Source organism: Phyllopteryx taeniolatus, chromosome 5 (assembly GCF_024500385.1).
Source record: "Phyllopteryx taeniolatus isolate TA_2022b chromosome 5, UOR_Ptae_1.2, whole genome shotgun sequence".
Lineage (NCBI taxonomy): Eukaryota > Metazoa > Chordata > Actinopteri > Syngnathiformes > Syngnathidae > Phyllopteryx > Phyllopteryx taeniolatus.
The window spans coordinates 3,789,946-3,804,547 of NC_084506.1; the positions used below are offsets into that span (position 1 = coordinate 3,789,946).

The 14,602-nt window shown below is 46.0% G+C and overlaps 1 protein-coding gene across 11 annotated transcripts in view; it reads left to right on the forward strand.

Moving 5' to 3' along the window:
- The window catches only part of ppfibp2b (PPFIA binding protein 2b), a 93,960-nt gene that overhangs the window by 20,788 nt on the left and 58,570 nt on the right, over nt 1–14,602 (forward strand). For all 11 annotated transcript variants that reach the window (XM_061772723.1, XM_061772717.1, XM_061772715.1 and 8 more), the window contains one exon: nt 643–851. In XM_061772723.1, coding sequence (XP_061628707.1) covers nt 643–851 — 209 coding nt within the window. The remainder of the gene's footprint in view (nt 1–642; nt 852–14,602) is intronic.

Sequence of the window (14,602 nt, forward strand, 5' to 3'; positions counted from 1 at the left end):
ACAAAACAAGTCTTTGGACTACATGCTATTTTTGGTACAGTTAGTTTTTTTTTGTCAAGCCGTTCGCCTTTGGCAACAGATTTGGAACCAGGAAGCACACTTTATTCCTTACTCATGAAAGCAACTCGCCTATGATGAGTACTGTACATCAACAATTTCACCATGACCAAGCACACCGGTGTGGTAAGTTTAGATAAAATGTGAACCTTTCAAACATTTTCAAGCTTTTTTAAAAATATATTTACAGTAATTTTGTACTTTACTGGTTTTTTTAGGCCACAAAAAAACTACAAAACACTAATTTTGTACTGTACAGTAAGATGGGTGCAAAGGGCCTTGAAAAAAAAGTGCTTCAATGTAACGGACAATCAGCTATATCTGACAAACCCCCGCCGCTATTAGTATGTGCTATCGAGGTTCCATTGTGTTTGTGCAATAGTGACCCCAAGTTAAGCGCCCGTCGTAATATCTTAATGGATTCACACAAGTCATGTTTAGTTATTTTTGTACTGCCTATATTGTTTTGATCAGAGAATAAACTTATCAGTTGGGCTGTTCTACACTGAATAGAATATTTATTTCAGTTGTATTCCCGTATTGAATGTTTTTACTCCTCTTCTTCTTTGCCGCATACATCTTCAGGTTCAAAAGCAGCAGCACTGGAGCTCACTAATGGCGTGTATGACCTTAGTTCGGCCATCAGCTCCAGGCCAATGCAGGTCATCCAGTTAGCTGTGGACCTTAAGCTTGCTTTGGAGCTCCAGGAAAACCAGGAAGACAAAGTGCGCCTCAGAGAACAGTTGCCCACAGAAACAGCAGAGGTTCTCAAAGACTGGCTCCAGAGTGGAGATGTGAGTACATTGTGTACTTGAATGTCACCTCCTTCTTAACTATCATTATTCCTTATGTCAGGGGTGTCCAAAGCGGGCAGCAGCTCTTTAAAAACACATATGTGCAAAAAACAAAACAAACAAATTTGCATCTTTGCTTGTGAATGACTGACCAATTCAGGGAAGCTCCTTTTCTACCCAATCATGGCACCCACCTGTTCCCAATTAGCCTGTTCACCTGTGGGATGTTCCAAACAGGTGTTTCATGAGCATTCCTCAACTTTCTCAGTCTTTTCTGCCACCTGTCCCAGCTTTTTTGTTGCAGCCATACAATTCTAAGTTAATGATTATTTGCTAAAAGCAATCAAGTTTATCAGTTTGAACATTAAATATCTTGTCTTTGTAGTGTATTCAATTAAATATAGGTTGCACATGATTTGCAAATCATTGTATTGTGTTTTTATTTATGTTTAACACAACATCCCAACTTCATTGGAATTGGGGTTGTATAAATCCATCCATCCATTTTCTGTACTGCTTATCCTCACTCGGGTCATCGGTGAGCTGGAGTCTACCCCAGCTGACTCTGGGGGATAGGTGGGGTACACCCTGAACTGGTCGCCAGTGAATCGCTGGGCACATATAAACAAACAACCCTTCGCACTCACATTCAGTTAACCTACCGATGCATTTTTTGGAATGTGGGAGGAAACCGGATTACCCGGAGAAAACCCACGCAGGCACGGGGAGAACATGCAGACTCCACACAAGCAAGGCTGGATTTGAACCCAGGTTCTCAGAACTGTGAGGCAGATATGCTAACCAGTTTCCCACCGTGCCGCCGCCATGTATAAATGTACCTTGTTATTGTGAAATCAATACAGTAAGATATTTAAATAATGCACAGGTCCAAATGTTTTTTATTTTAAAGACTGTAAGAATGGGCGATCATTCATGTTAATGTTATTTAAAGATTTTAGCCTTTGAATTTGTGGCTGGGCAAAGAGTGCCTATGCCAGGGGCGGAGTGTGTTCTCCTACCCTTAATACTGTATGGAGGAAGTGTGCAATGAGGAAAAATCAGTAGCTGATCAAGTGTCTTGTGTTGTTGAATTGTGTGCTTATGCCTCAGGACAAAAAAATACGATTGAAAAAAGCACCTATATAGTACATACATTCTGATCATCTATAACCATGATTTTGAGTAATTTTTACATATCTGGATTACAAGCTTGTCTGGATATCTCTGTGAATAAGAGTTTTGTTCAGTTTCACATGGGACAAACCACCTCTAGTGACGCATGACTTACATAAGTAGTCAATTTGGATATTTTGCATGAAGATGGTCTTTGAGAAATAAAGTCAGCTAGTGTTAACAAGTAACCACAACCTATTTTCTTCTCTGGATTAATCTGTTCATTCAACATGTTGTGTTTTTTTTTTTTTTTTTAACCTACAGTATGTTTTCATGTTACTTTTACATACATTTACTTCTGAATAAAGTGCAGTTGGAAATAAAAGTGATGAGTCAAGGAACAAGCCACGTGAATTATCTAGCAATCACTCAATTAGTGTTTTCACAGTCCAGAGTCAGTCAATTGCAGTCCGGTTAGACAGGGTCAACTGGATGGTCAGAGGGAGGTGAGGAATTTTGCTACTGTGCTACCGAAAGGCTATTTATTTTCAGCCCCTGGAGTTCTGTTTGTTCTGCATTCTTTTTGTTCCTTAGTAATCTGCTATTTTCTATCTCATGAATTAAAAATCAATTAATCAATCAATCAATCAGTCAGTCCATTCTTCATTGGTCTGTTGTGGTAAAGATGTTATGGTTTGAAGCCAAAGGTGTTAGATTGGACCCAAAAGCAAACTGAGACAGAAGAAGTCGTGGGAAGGGGTTTTATTGTGAACTGTGCGTAGTCCGGAATCCGAAGGCCTGAGGGTGGTCCGTGGGAGCAGGAGAGTGCAGGAGGCTGACGAGTGAGCAGGTAAGTGAGCTTGGCAGTGTGGTGGAGGCGGCTGGTGTTTCAGGAGACACTGGAAGGCACTGGAGAAGGAGGAGAAGACACGAGGGTAAATAGGAGCACCGGAAGTTAAATAACCTTCTTCAGTACGCAATACTTAAGTGAAGAGTCTGCCAGTGTACCACAGAGATGCGGGAATACTCTGGCCCTGAAACACTGGGACTGTCAGGGTTAAGTCCAGGCTGTGTGAGTGCTAATGGAAATCAGGTGTGCAGGCGAGGAGGTGATCAGTGCTCGAGAGGAAGGGAGAGAGAGGAACAGAGTGCTGTCCATGCTCTGCAGAGGATGCTCAGGGTGCTAATCACCACAAAAGAAGGAGCTGAGCTGAAAGACAAAGCCCCCTATTTACCGGTTGATCTACGTTCCTACCATCACCTGTGGTCACGACCTCTGGGTTGTGACCAGAAGAACAAGATCGCGGATACAAGCGGCCAAAATGAGTTCCCTCTGCAGGGTGTCTGGGCTCAACCTTAGAGAGAGGTTGAGAAGCTCGGTCATCTGGGAGGGGCTGTGAGTCGAGCCGCTGCTCCTCCGCATCGAGAGGAGCCAGATGAGGTGGCTCGGGCATGGATGGTCAGGACGCCCCCTGGTGAGCACGTCCCATTGGGAGGTGGCCCCAGGGACGACCCAGGACACGCTGGAGAGACTGGCTCCCGACTAGCCTGGGAACGCCTCGGAGGAGGTGGCTGAAGTGGCTGGGGAGAGGAACGTTTGGGCTTCCTTGCTTAAGAGGCTGCCTCTGCGACTGACTCCGAATAAGATAAGTGGAAGAAAATGGATGGACCAATGGATGGATAATCTTTGGGCGGGATGGGATTTTGAATGATTGGTTAGCACATCTACCTCATCGCTTTGAGGGTAGGGGTTCGAATATGGGCTCCGGTCTTCCTGTGTGGGGTTTGCATGTTCTATACGTGCTTGCGTGTTTTTGTTTTTTTTGCTTTGTTTTCCCCCTCGGGTAATCTGGCTTCCTACCACTTTCCCAAAAAATCCATGTCAGTTTAATTGATTACACGAAATAGGTGTGAGTGGTTGTGTATCTCTATTTGCCCTGCAATTGGCTGGTGGAGACCACCCCAGGTTATACCTTGATGTACCATCTCTCGCCCAAAGTCGGCTCCAGCTCACCCGTAACCCTAATAAGAATAAGCGCTATTGAAAATGGATGGATAATTTTTAACCACAAACTTTAGCGATCCACCTATCCATTTTCAATACTGCTTGTCCTAATTAGTCAACCTTTGCACAACTTACTGTAGCCCATGTACTTGCTGTGCTATGATTAAAAAAATATATAATGTATCAAGAAAGGTATGCATTATCACCCAACTCAAAATGTCTTAAAATTTAATATATGCACAGTACACCCATGGAAGGTTACGTGATTAAAGTGTGCCCGTGTGTTGCTCTGCACCTAGTTTCTTTGTTTTCATGAAACATTTGACATTTGTGTGTTCCCAATAATTTAATATTTATATTATAAAGTGTAATGATTAATTACTGTTTAATTAAAGAGTATGGTGATTTGCTTTCTTTCTTCAACAATCATTACTGCTACAATTTATTTATATATATATATATATATATATATATATATATATATATATATATATGCTGTTAAAGTGTGACTGCTTAAAGTGGCCCCAAAGAAGTAGACTTTTACCAACTTCCTGGCCTCATTGCTCTAACAACTGGTTTTCCTGTGTGGCCTCTATCAGGCTGTTCTTTTTTTTTTATTTTTATTTTTTTTAAACAAACTACTGTATTTCCCTGTCCCCCTTCTGTTTGTTTGAATTTTGGGTTGAATTAACTTTCATTTGTTTTTTCTGGTGTATAGACATGAAACTGTTATCAGCTCTAGTCTTGTTGTCCTGCAGAGGCTGCTGTTCCTCACAGAAAGAAGTTTGTAGGCAGGACGTTTAAGTTATTGTAGTTGACTGAAAGGGAAAGGTGTATAATTAATGTAGTTAAGCAGCTTTTTAAATTTTGCATAACCTCAAACAGAAAATCAAAGAATACATAGGCTACTTTGAAAAAAATTTGACTTTATTTCATAAAACACGTTTAAACAAATCTATCAAGCAATTATACAGGGTGACTCAAAAGTCACTTTACACTTTCTTTTTGTCTATTTCGTTTCAGGTATCATTCGGACAAAGATGAGACCATCAGCATTTGACAGCTTAGGTTTTGCACTTTTTATATGGATATCATTCTCTTGCCCATGGCTCACAATTTACATTGGAGCAACATTGTAAAATAGCCGGCTGTCAAGAAGTTTTCAACTGCAGTTCAGCACCAGTTTGAGAAGCTTTATGGCTGTCACACTGCTCCAACGCGTAGTACAATTTACGCTATCCATCGCAAGTTTCTCAAAACAGAATCTATTCTTGACAAACCATGCAGTGGAAGGCCTGCTTCTACCAGCACTTTTGAAAAGACTGAACTCCTAGAGAAGTCGACATTAACAAAAACTTGACTCAGCAGATGCTTCAGTGCTGAACTGCAGTCGGGGACAGAAAAACATCTTGCAAGGTGGCAATTTTGCAACACTGTTCCAATGTAAACTGGTGAGCCATCGGCTTAGGAATGACAAATGGACAAAAACTACAACTTCTACTATAAGCTAGCAAATACTGATGACCTCATGTCTGTTTGGATGATACAGTACCTAAAACTAAATTGAAGAATGGAAGTATATGATGACTTTTGCAACACCATGTACATTATTTCTATATGACAGTTATGTTGGGAAATACGCTACTTCACAGCATCACAGGATTTTAGGCTGGGCCGTGCTATTATATCCCACTAGAACAGATCTGGGCCTGCATATTTTTGCTTCTGAAAGGCAAATATGCTTATGCACCTTTTAAGAGAGGAAATTTTGCGACTATTTTCATTGTAAATAATTTATGTTATCTTTGCATATCTAAGCTCTATACGTAACCAATTTATTTGTAGTTGTCAGTTTTTTTAAATAGCATTGCAGGCCGTCTAATTCTCTGTAAGCCACTGGCCACTAAAAAACGGACAGCGAGCCATGAATGGGCACTGGGCTGTAGTTTGGGCCGCCCTGATATATGCTATTACTTGTTGATGTTAAATTCATGTAGCTGGACACAAATAATTATAGTATGTAAAATAAAATGATCTGGCATACTGACAACAACGTTCACTCTTTCATAACTTCTTTTGTTATCCATCCATCTATTTTCTGAGCCGCTTCTCCTCACTAGGGTCGCGGGCGTGCTGGAGCCTATCCCAGCTGTCATCGGGCAGGAGGCGGAGTACACCCTGAACTGGTTGCCAGCCAATGGCAGGGCACATACAAACAAACAACCATTCGCACTCACAGTCACACCTACGGGCAATTTAGAGTCTCCAATTAATGCATGTTTTTGGGATGTGGGAGGAAACCGGAGTTCCCGAAGAAAACCCACACAGGCACGGGGAGAACATGCAAACTCCACACAGGCGGAGTTTGCATGTTAACTTCTACAATTCCACTCACCCCTGTATCGTCTGACTGGTATTAACAAGGGATCTAGCGATAGCTGGAGCTCACGGTTCGGTTTTATCACGGTTTTAATCTCACGGTACAATAATTATTGCAATATCATGAGAAAGCTCACGGTATTGCAGTAAGACTCACAGTATTGCAGGAAGGGTCACAGTACAGGTGGAACGAAAAAAACCTCTCTTTTTCTTGCTGGCTGAGTCCTTCTCAGTAGGCTTTAATAGTTTCTGTATGTTTTTCCACAGGTTTTTCTGAAAAAGACATCGTCAAATCATACAGTATATTACTGTGCACTTCTATCCCCATCCATCCAATGTTTACTTTCGCACTGTATACAATACCTTAGGGATGTCCTGATCCAATCTTTTCACTTTCGATCCGGTACTGATATTGCAGCCTAGAGTTTTGGCCTGTACCGATGTCGGTCCGATCCGATTACAGCAATACTCATAAATAATTTACTTATTTTGTTGTATGGAATGTTAGAAAAGGAGAGGGCGGGATACGACTTGCTCTGACACAGCGAGATTTCCCAGACGAAATTTTGGTAGCTATGCTGCAAAATCAGATGAGCAATTCCGAGATTTCATTTTCTCCTCATCCACTTTTTTTCCTTTTATTGCGGGATTATTATTGATTACTTTTTTCCAATCCCTGATGACGCCAAAATACCATCGTTGAGCCACTCTAAGATTGGCTCCACGATCTTTCGATCGCTGCGTCATGCAAGACAGCGGATCACACCATGACGACTGGACCAAGCCTCTGAAAAGACTGAAGGCTAACTCGTCTACTAGCACTGAAGATCTGCTACTCAGCCCACCCGACGCCCATATTCAAGTCCTCTCCTCCATTGACAAGAAGCTATCACTTCTCGATCTATTACACCAGGAGATTAAGGAGCTCAAAACCACCTTGGAATTCACGCACCAAGAAGTCAGAGAGCTAAATGAAGACAATGCCTCTCCCCAGCCACTTCCTCTAGCTCTTCCGAGGGGATCCCGAGGTGTTCCCACGCAAGCCGAGAGATGTAGTCTCTCCAGCGTATCCTGGGTCGTCCCCAGGGAGGCGTCCAGGAGGCATCTAAACAGATGCCCGAGCCACCTCATCTGGCTCCTCTCAATGCGGAGGAGCAGAGGCTCTACTCTGAGCCCCTCCCGGATGACAGAGCTTCTCACCTTATCTCTAAGGGAGAGCCTGGACACCCTGCGGAGGAAACTCATTTTGGCCGCTTGTATCCGGGATCTTGTTCTTTCGGTCACGATCCACAGCTCGTGACCATAGGTGAGGGTAGGAACGGAGATTGACCGGAAAATTGAGAGCTTCGCCTTTCGGCTTAGCTTCTTCTTCACCACAACAGACCGATACAAAGTCTGCATCACTGCAGACGCTGAACCGATCCGCCTGTCGATCTCCCGTTCCATTCTTCCCTCACTTGTGAACAAGACCCCAAGATATTTGAACTCCTCCACTTGGGGAAGGATCTCATCCCCGACCTGGGGAGGGTACTCCACCCTTTTCCGACTAAGGACCATGGTCTCAGATTTAGAGGTGTTGATTCTCATCCCAGCCGCTTGACACTCGGCTGCGAACCGCTCCAGCAAGAGTTGTAGATCACAGCCTGGTGAAGCCAACAGAACCACATCATCTGCAAAAAGCAGAGATGCAATACTGAGGCCACCAAACCGGATCCCCTCTACGCCTCGGCTGCGCCTAGAAATTCTCTCCATAAAAGTTCTGAACAGAATCTGTGACAAAGGGCAGCCTTGGCGGAGTCCAACCCTCACTGGAAACGAGTCCGAGTGACTGCCGGCAATGCGTACCAAACTCTGACACCGGTCGTACAGGGACCGAACAGCCCGTATCAGGTGGTTCGGTACCCCATACTTCCGAAACACTGCCCACAGGACCCCACGAGTGACACGGTCGAATGCCTTCTCTAAGTCCACAAAACACATGTAGACTGGTTGGCCGAACTCCCATGCCCCGTCGAAGACCCTGCCGAAGGTGAAGAGCTGGTCCACTGTTCCACGGCCAGGACGAAAACCACACTGCTCCTCCTGAATTTGAGATTTAACTTCCAGACGGACCCTCCTCTCCAGCACCCCTGAATAGACCTTACCAAGGAGGCTGAGTAGTGTGATCCCCATGTAGTTGGAACACAACCTTGTTCTTAAAAAGGGGGACCACCACCCCAGTCTGCCAATCCAGAGGCACTATCCCCGATGTCCACGCGATGTTGCAGAGGCGTGTCAACCAGGACAGCCCTACAACATCCAGAGCCTTGAGGAACTCTGGGCGAATCTCATCTACCCCCAGGGCCTTTCCACCGAGGAGCTTTTTAACTACCTCGGTGACCTCAACCCCAGCGATAGGAGAGCCCGCCTCAGATACCCCAGACTCTGCTTCCTCATGGCGTGTCGGTGGAATTGAGGAGGGTCTTCGAAGTATTCTCCCCACCGACTCCCAACGTCCCGAGTCGAGGTCAGCAGCGCCCTATCCCCACTATACACAGTGTTAATGGGGCACTGCTTCCCCTTCCTGAGACGCCGAATGGTGGACCAGAATTTCCTCGAAGCCGTCCGGAAGTCGTTCTCCAAGGCCTCACCGAACCCATCAAATGCCCAGGTTTTTGGTTCAGCGACCACCAAAGCCGCATTCCGCTTGGCCAGCCGGTACCCATCAGCTGCCTCAGGAGTCCCACAGTCCAAAAGGCCTGGTAGGACACTTTCTTCAGCTTGACGGCATCCCTCACCGCTGGTGTCCACCAACGGGTTCGGGGATTGCTGCCACGACAGGCACCCACTACCTTACGGCCACAGCTCCGGTTGGCCGCCTCGGCAATAGAGGCGCGGAACATGGTCCACTCGGACTCAATATCCTCCGCCTACCCCAGGGCGTGGGTGAAGTTCTGCTGGAGGTGGGAGTTGAAATTCCTTCTGACAGGGGATTCTGCCAGACATTCCCAGCAGAACCTCACAATACGTTTGGGCCTGCCACGTCGGACCGGCCTCTTCCCCCACCATCGGAGCCAACTCACCACCAAGTGGTGATCAGTTGACAGCTCTGCCCCTCTTTTCACCTGAGTGTCCAAGACATGCGGCCACAAGTCCGATGACACGAGCACAAAGTCAATCATCGAACGGCGACCGAGGGTGTCCTGGTGCCAAGGACACCCTCGGTCGACACCCTTATGCTTGAACATGGTGTTCGTTATGGACAATCCGTGGTGAGCACAGAAGTCCAATAACAGAACACCACTCGGGTTGTGATCGGGGGGGCCATTCATCCCAATCACACCCTTCCAGGTCTCACTGTCATTGCCCACGTGAGCATTGAAGTCCCCCAGCAGAGCGATGGAGTCCCCAGCGGGAGCGCTCTCCAGCAACCCCTGTACGGACTCCAAAAAGGGTGGGTACTCTGAACTGCTGTTTTGTGCATGGGCACAAATAACAGTCAGGACCCTTCCCTCCACCCGAAGGCGGAGGGAGGCTACCCTCTCGTCCACCGGGGTGAACCCCAACGTACAGGCGCTGAGCCAGGGGGGCAATAAGTATACCCATACCTGCTCAGCGCCTCTCACCCTGGGCAACTCCAGAGTGGAAACGAGTTCAACCCCTCTCAAGAGGATTGGTACCAGAGCCCAAGCCGTGTGTAGAGGCGAGCCCGACTATATCTAGTCTGAACTTTTCAACCTCAAACACCAGCTCGGGCTCTTTCCCTGCCAGAGAGGTGACATCCCACGTCCCTAGAGCCAGCTTCTGTAGCCGGGGATCGGATAGCCAAGCTCCCCGCCTTCGGCCACCGCCCAGGTCACACTGCACCCGACCCCTATGGCCCCTCCCACAGGTGGTGAGCCCATGGGAAGGGGGACCCACGTTACCCTTTCGGGCTGTGCCCGGCCGGGCCCCATGGGTGCAGGCCCGGCCATCAGGCGCTAGCCTTCGAGCCCCACCTCCAGGCCTGGCTCAAGAGGGGGCCCCCGGTGACCCATGTCCGGGCAAGGGAAGCCTTGACCCATATATTTTGTTCGTCATAGGGGTTTTTGGAGCCGTGCTTTGTCTGGTCCCTCCCCTAGGACCTGTTTGCCATGGGTGACCCTACCAGGGGTGTGAAGGCCCAGACAACTTAGCTCCTAGGATCATTGTGACACACAAACCTTTACCTACACATTACCTTTCCGATTTAAATTTCAGTCAGACCTTTTAGCCGAGCTATAACAGGAGTCTCAATACTAATTCATAATTGACTACTTTTATGCTAAATATCACAATAATTGACCCAGAAGGCCAATACATAGTTGTACATTCAACTATATTTAACAAATCACACACATTAGTTAATGTAAACACCCCTAATATTGCTGATCCAGCTTTTATTCACACACTTTTTTCACATCTGACCAGTTTGTCACCTAATTCAACAATTATCATAGGTGGCGATTTTAATATATCAGAATCAGAATCGTCTTTATTTGCCAAGTATGTCAAAAACACACAAGGAATTTGTCTCGGGTATTTGGAGCAGCTCTAGTACGACAACAGACAGTCAATTGACAGAGAATACTTTTGAGACATAAAGACAAAAAACACAGTCACTGAGCAATAAAAGGTTAAAATTTTTATTTTTTTGACAATATCCAAAAAGGTGCAGAGCCCTCTTGCAATTAAAGCAGTTTGAAATGACTAATAGAACAATAGTCCGGTGTAATGACCATTGTGCGAAGGGCACAGAGACTTCAGGAAATGTGTGCAGTTTAAAGTGACTAGTAGTGCAATAAACTGGGACAATGTCGCAGATGCTACTCAGGCACATGAGTGGCCAGTATTGGTCAACAACAGATATACAAATAGTGCAGCGTGGCAAGACTACTAAAGTGAGTGCACGAGTAATGTATAATTGGCCCGACAGAGATGTGACAAAAAACTCAAGACAAAATTTGCAGCTTGTTGCAATGGAATGGTAGGTTAGCTGTTTAAGAAGTTAATGGCAAGAGGGAAGAAGCTGTTGGAATGTCTGTTTTTTTTTAGTTTGCTATGATCTGTAGCGACGACCTGAGGGAAGGAGCTGGAAGAGGTGGTGACCAGGATGTGGAGGGTCCAAGAAGATTTAGAATGCAAGTCCTCAAGGGTGGGTAGGGGGGTACCGACAATCTTTTCAGCAGTTTTTATTGTCTGTTGCAGTCTGAGTTTGTCCTTTTTTGAAGCTGCACCAAACCAGACTGTGATGGAAGAACACAGTACTGATTTGATGACTGCTGTGTAGAACTGCCTCAACAGTTCCTGTGGCAGGCCGTGCTTCCTCAGAAGCCGTAGGAAGTACATCATCCTCTCCTGGGCCTTTTTGAGGATGGAGTTGATGTTGATCTCCCACTTCAGGTCTTGAGAGACTGTAATTCCCAGGAACTTGAAGGTCTCGACGGTTGACACAGGGCAGGTGGACAGCGTGAGGGGCAGCTGTGGCGAAGGATGCCTCCTGAAGTCAACGATCATCTGTACCTTTGCGTATTCAGCTCCAGGTTGTGTCGGCCGCATCATAGCTCCAGCCGCTCCACTTCCTATTGATACGCAGACTCGTCACCGTCTTTGATGAGGGCGATGACTGTGGTGTCGTCTGCAGACTTCAGGAGTTTGATAGCCGGGTGTGTTGAAATGCAGTCGTTCGTGTAGAGAGAGAAGAACAGCGGAGAGAGGACACAACCTTGGTGCGCCCCGGTGCTGGTGGTGCGTGTAGATCAGGTGGTGTCCCCCAGCCTCACTTGCTGTGTCCTGCCTGTCAGGAAGCTGTAAATCCACTGGCAGATGGCAGGCGAGATGCTGAGCTGGAGAAGCCTGGATGAGAGAAGTTTGGGGATGATGGTGTTGAACGCAGAAGTCCACGAGCAGGACTATTGTACCCTCTAATAAAGAATTACCCACAACAAGGAAAACATGCCTCACTGGTCGTGCACAAACTATATCTAGACGGTCAACTGTTTCGCAATTCCAAAGTCACCCCTGGGCTCTTCTCATCCATCCATCCATTGTCTTCCGCTTATCTGAGGTCGGGTCGCGGGGGCAGCAGCCTCCCAGGGAAGCCCAGACATCCCTCTCCCCAGCCTCTAGCTCTTCCGAGGGGATCCCGAGGCGTTCCCAGGCAAGCCGAGAGAGGTAGTCTCTCCAGCGTATCCAGCGACCCCACTCATCCAGCTAATTACCGACCGCTGTCACTAATTAATGCGGACATCCAAATATTTCTAAGGCTTTAGCCAACAGACTAGAAATTCCCCCTCCTTCTCTTGGGTCTGGTTGTGTACGTGTTGCCCTCCTGGGGGATGCTGGTGACAGGGCTGCTCTCCATCCCTGGGTGCCGGGTAGGTGCCTGCTGGCCCCACTCCGGGAGTCTCATCCTGGTCTCCGGGTGGGGGGCGTGCTGCTGCGTCCCTGGCCTGTGTCCTCCTCTTCCCTCTCCCTGGGGCGTTCCGCCGTGGTCGTCGCCCCTCTTTCCCTCGGGCTGTGTGGGGTCCCTGGCTGACTTGGGGCTTATGGTAGGGTGTCAGCACCTCCTGCCTTGGACGGGCCGCCTTCTGGGAAAAGAAAGTAGAAATCACGATTGAATATTGTTATTATAACTTGTTTTTCACAGAGTTCAAAAGCAAATATGCCGGAAAGTATTGTTGTATTGCCTGTTTGTATGTGGTTATACAGCATTTAAAACTTCAGGCAGAAGCCGCGATAATGAGGTGGGCCCCGTTACCGAGGCCCTCATTCAAAGTTTAAATATTTTGTAAAGAGATGTGTTTGGAGTCTAGTTTTAAACACCTGGATTGAAGGAGCATTTCTAACACTAGGTGGAACTTGATTTCAGAGGAAAGGAGCACAATAAGACAACGCCCTGCTTCCCAATGTTTTTTATAAACAGCTAAGAGACTGAGGTAGCTAGCATTTTGTGAGTGAAGGGGACGGCGGAGACAGTAAGGGGTAATTAGGTCTGAGAGATAGGAGGGTGCTTGGCCATGAAGGTATTTGTAGGACTTTGAAGTCTTATCATGCCTGAATAAGTAGCCAATCTGGGGAGTTAGGGTTAGGGGTGATGTGATAAAACAAATTTGGTGCGAGTGAGTATTCTGGCAGCAGTATTTTGTGCAAGTTATAGTTTTTCTTCGTGTTGCATAGGGGTAGGCTGGAAAGAAGGACATTGCAGTAGTCAAATCTAGAAGTAACGTATATGTATGGATTAGGGTTTCAGCATCTAGGGTAGGCATAATTGTGTAGTTATTGATGGTGAGGTTGAGGTCTGCATAACAAGGGAGTTTTTTTTTTTTTTTTTTTTTTTTTTGGGCCCAATCACCAGCATTTCAGTTAGATTAACTTTGAGGAAGTTTTGTGACATCCAATTTGTGATGGCATGCCAACAGGAAGGAATTTGTGATGGCTGCTGCTTGTAATTGCTCAGAGCATCACAGGCTTCTCAGTCCTGTGCAAAACTTGGGTTTTAGTAATGTTATAATGTCCATTACATTATATTGACAATATCACTCAACAAAGCATACGCCTCTGCCAAGACTGAACTTGGAAAAATACGGCAGCGCCATTTGTTAGTTAAAGGTTCCATATTGTGGCTATTTAGACCTCCATAGAGTGACTCTCTAACATGGACCTAGTATAAAAGTGTCAATTTCATTTTAAAAAAAAAACCTTGGTTTTGTTATACTAGTGTCCAGAAAAGGCCCCTCTGACAGCTACTGTACTTCTGTTTGACCCAGTTTTGTATCCGCTTTGTCCATAGTTTGCTAAGACCGCCCCCTTTCATGTGATTGGTTACCAAACCTCACTACTTGTGAGAGGACACGTGTTTATGTTGACAGTGGTGGCTCGGGGTGGAGAGGTAGGCGGAGATCTTCACTGGTGATGTCGAGAAATTCAAATGACCTGATTTCAGGCCTATCGACAGAAAAACATCTGTAACTCAGGAATGTGTGGCTGATTTTAATTCATATTTCACATTTACTGAGGCACCACAGAGCCAACATAACATCCCAAATACTAGAAAAAGTCGGTTTGGTAAAATATGGGACATTTAAAGTGGTGCCATTATTATTCTGATGGTAAATCCCTTTCGCTAGTGTTAAACATTTGTGTCCAGAGATGTTAATAGATTTTCTCATTATTTGGCTCAATGTAGCTGTCTTACTATTTACTGGTTTGTAAGTCAAATTACTGCTGTGAACAAATTCACCAAAACAACGAAGCT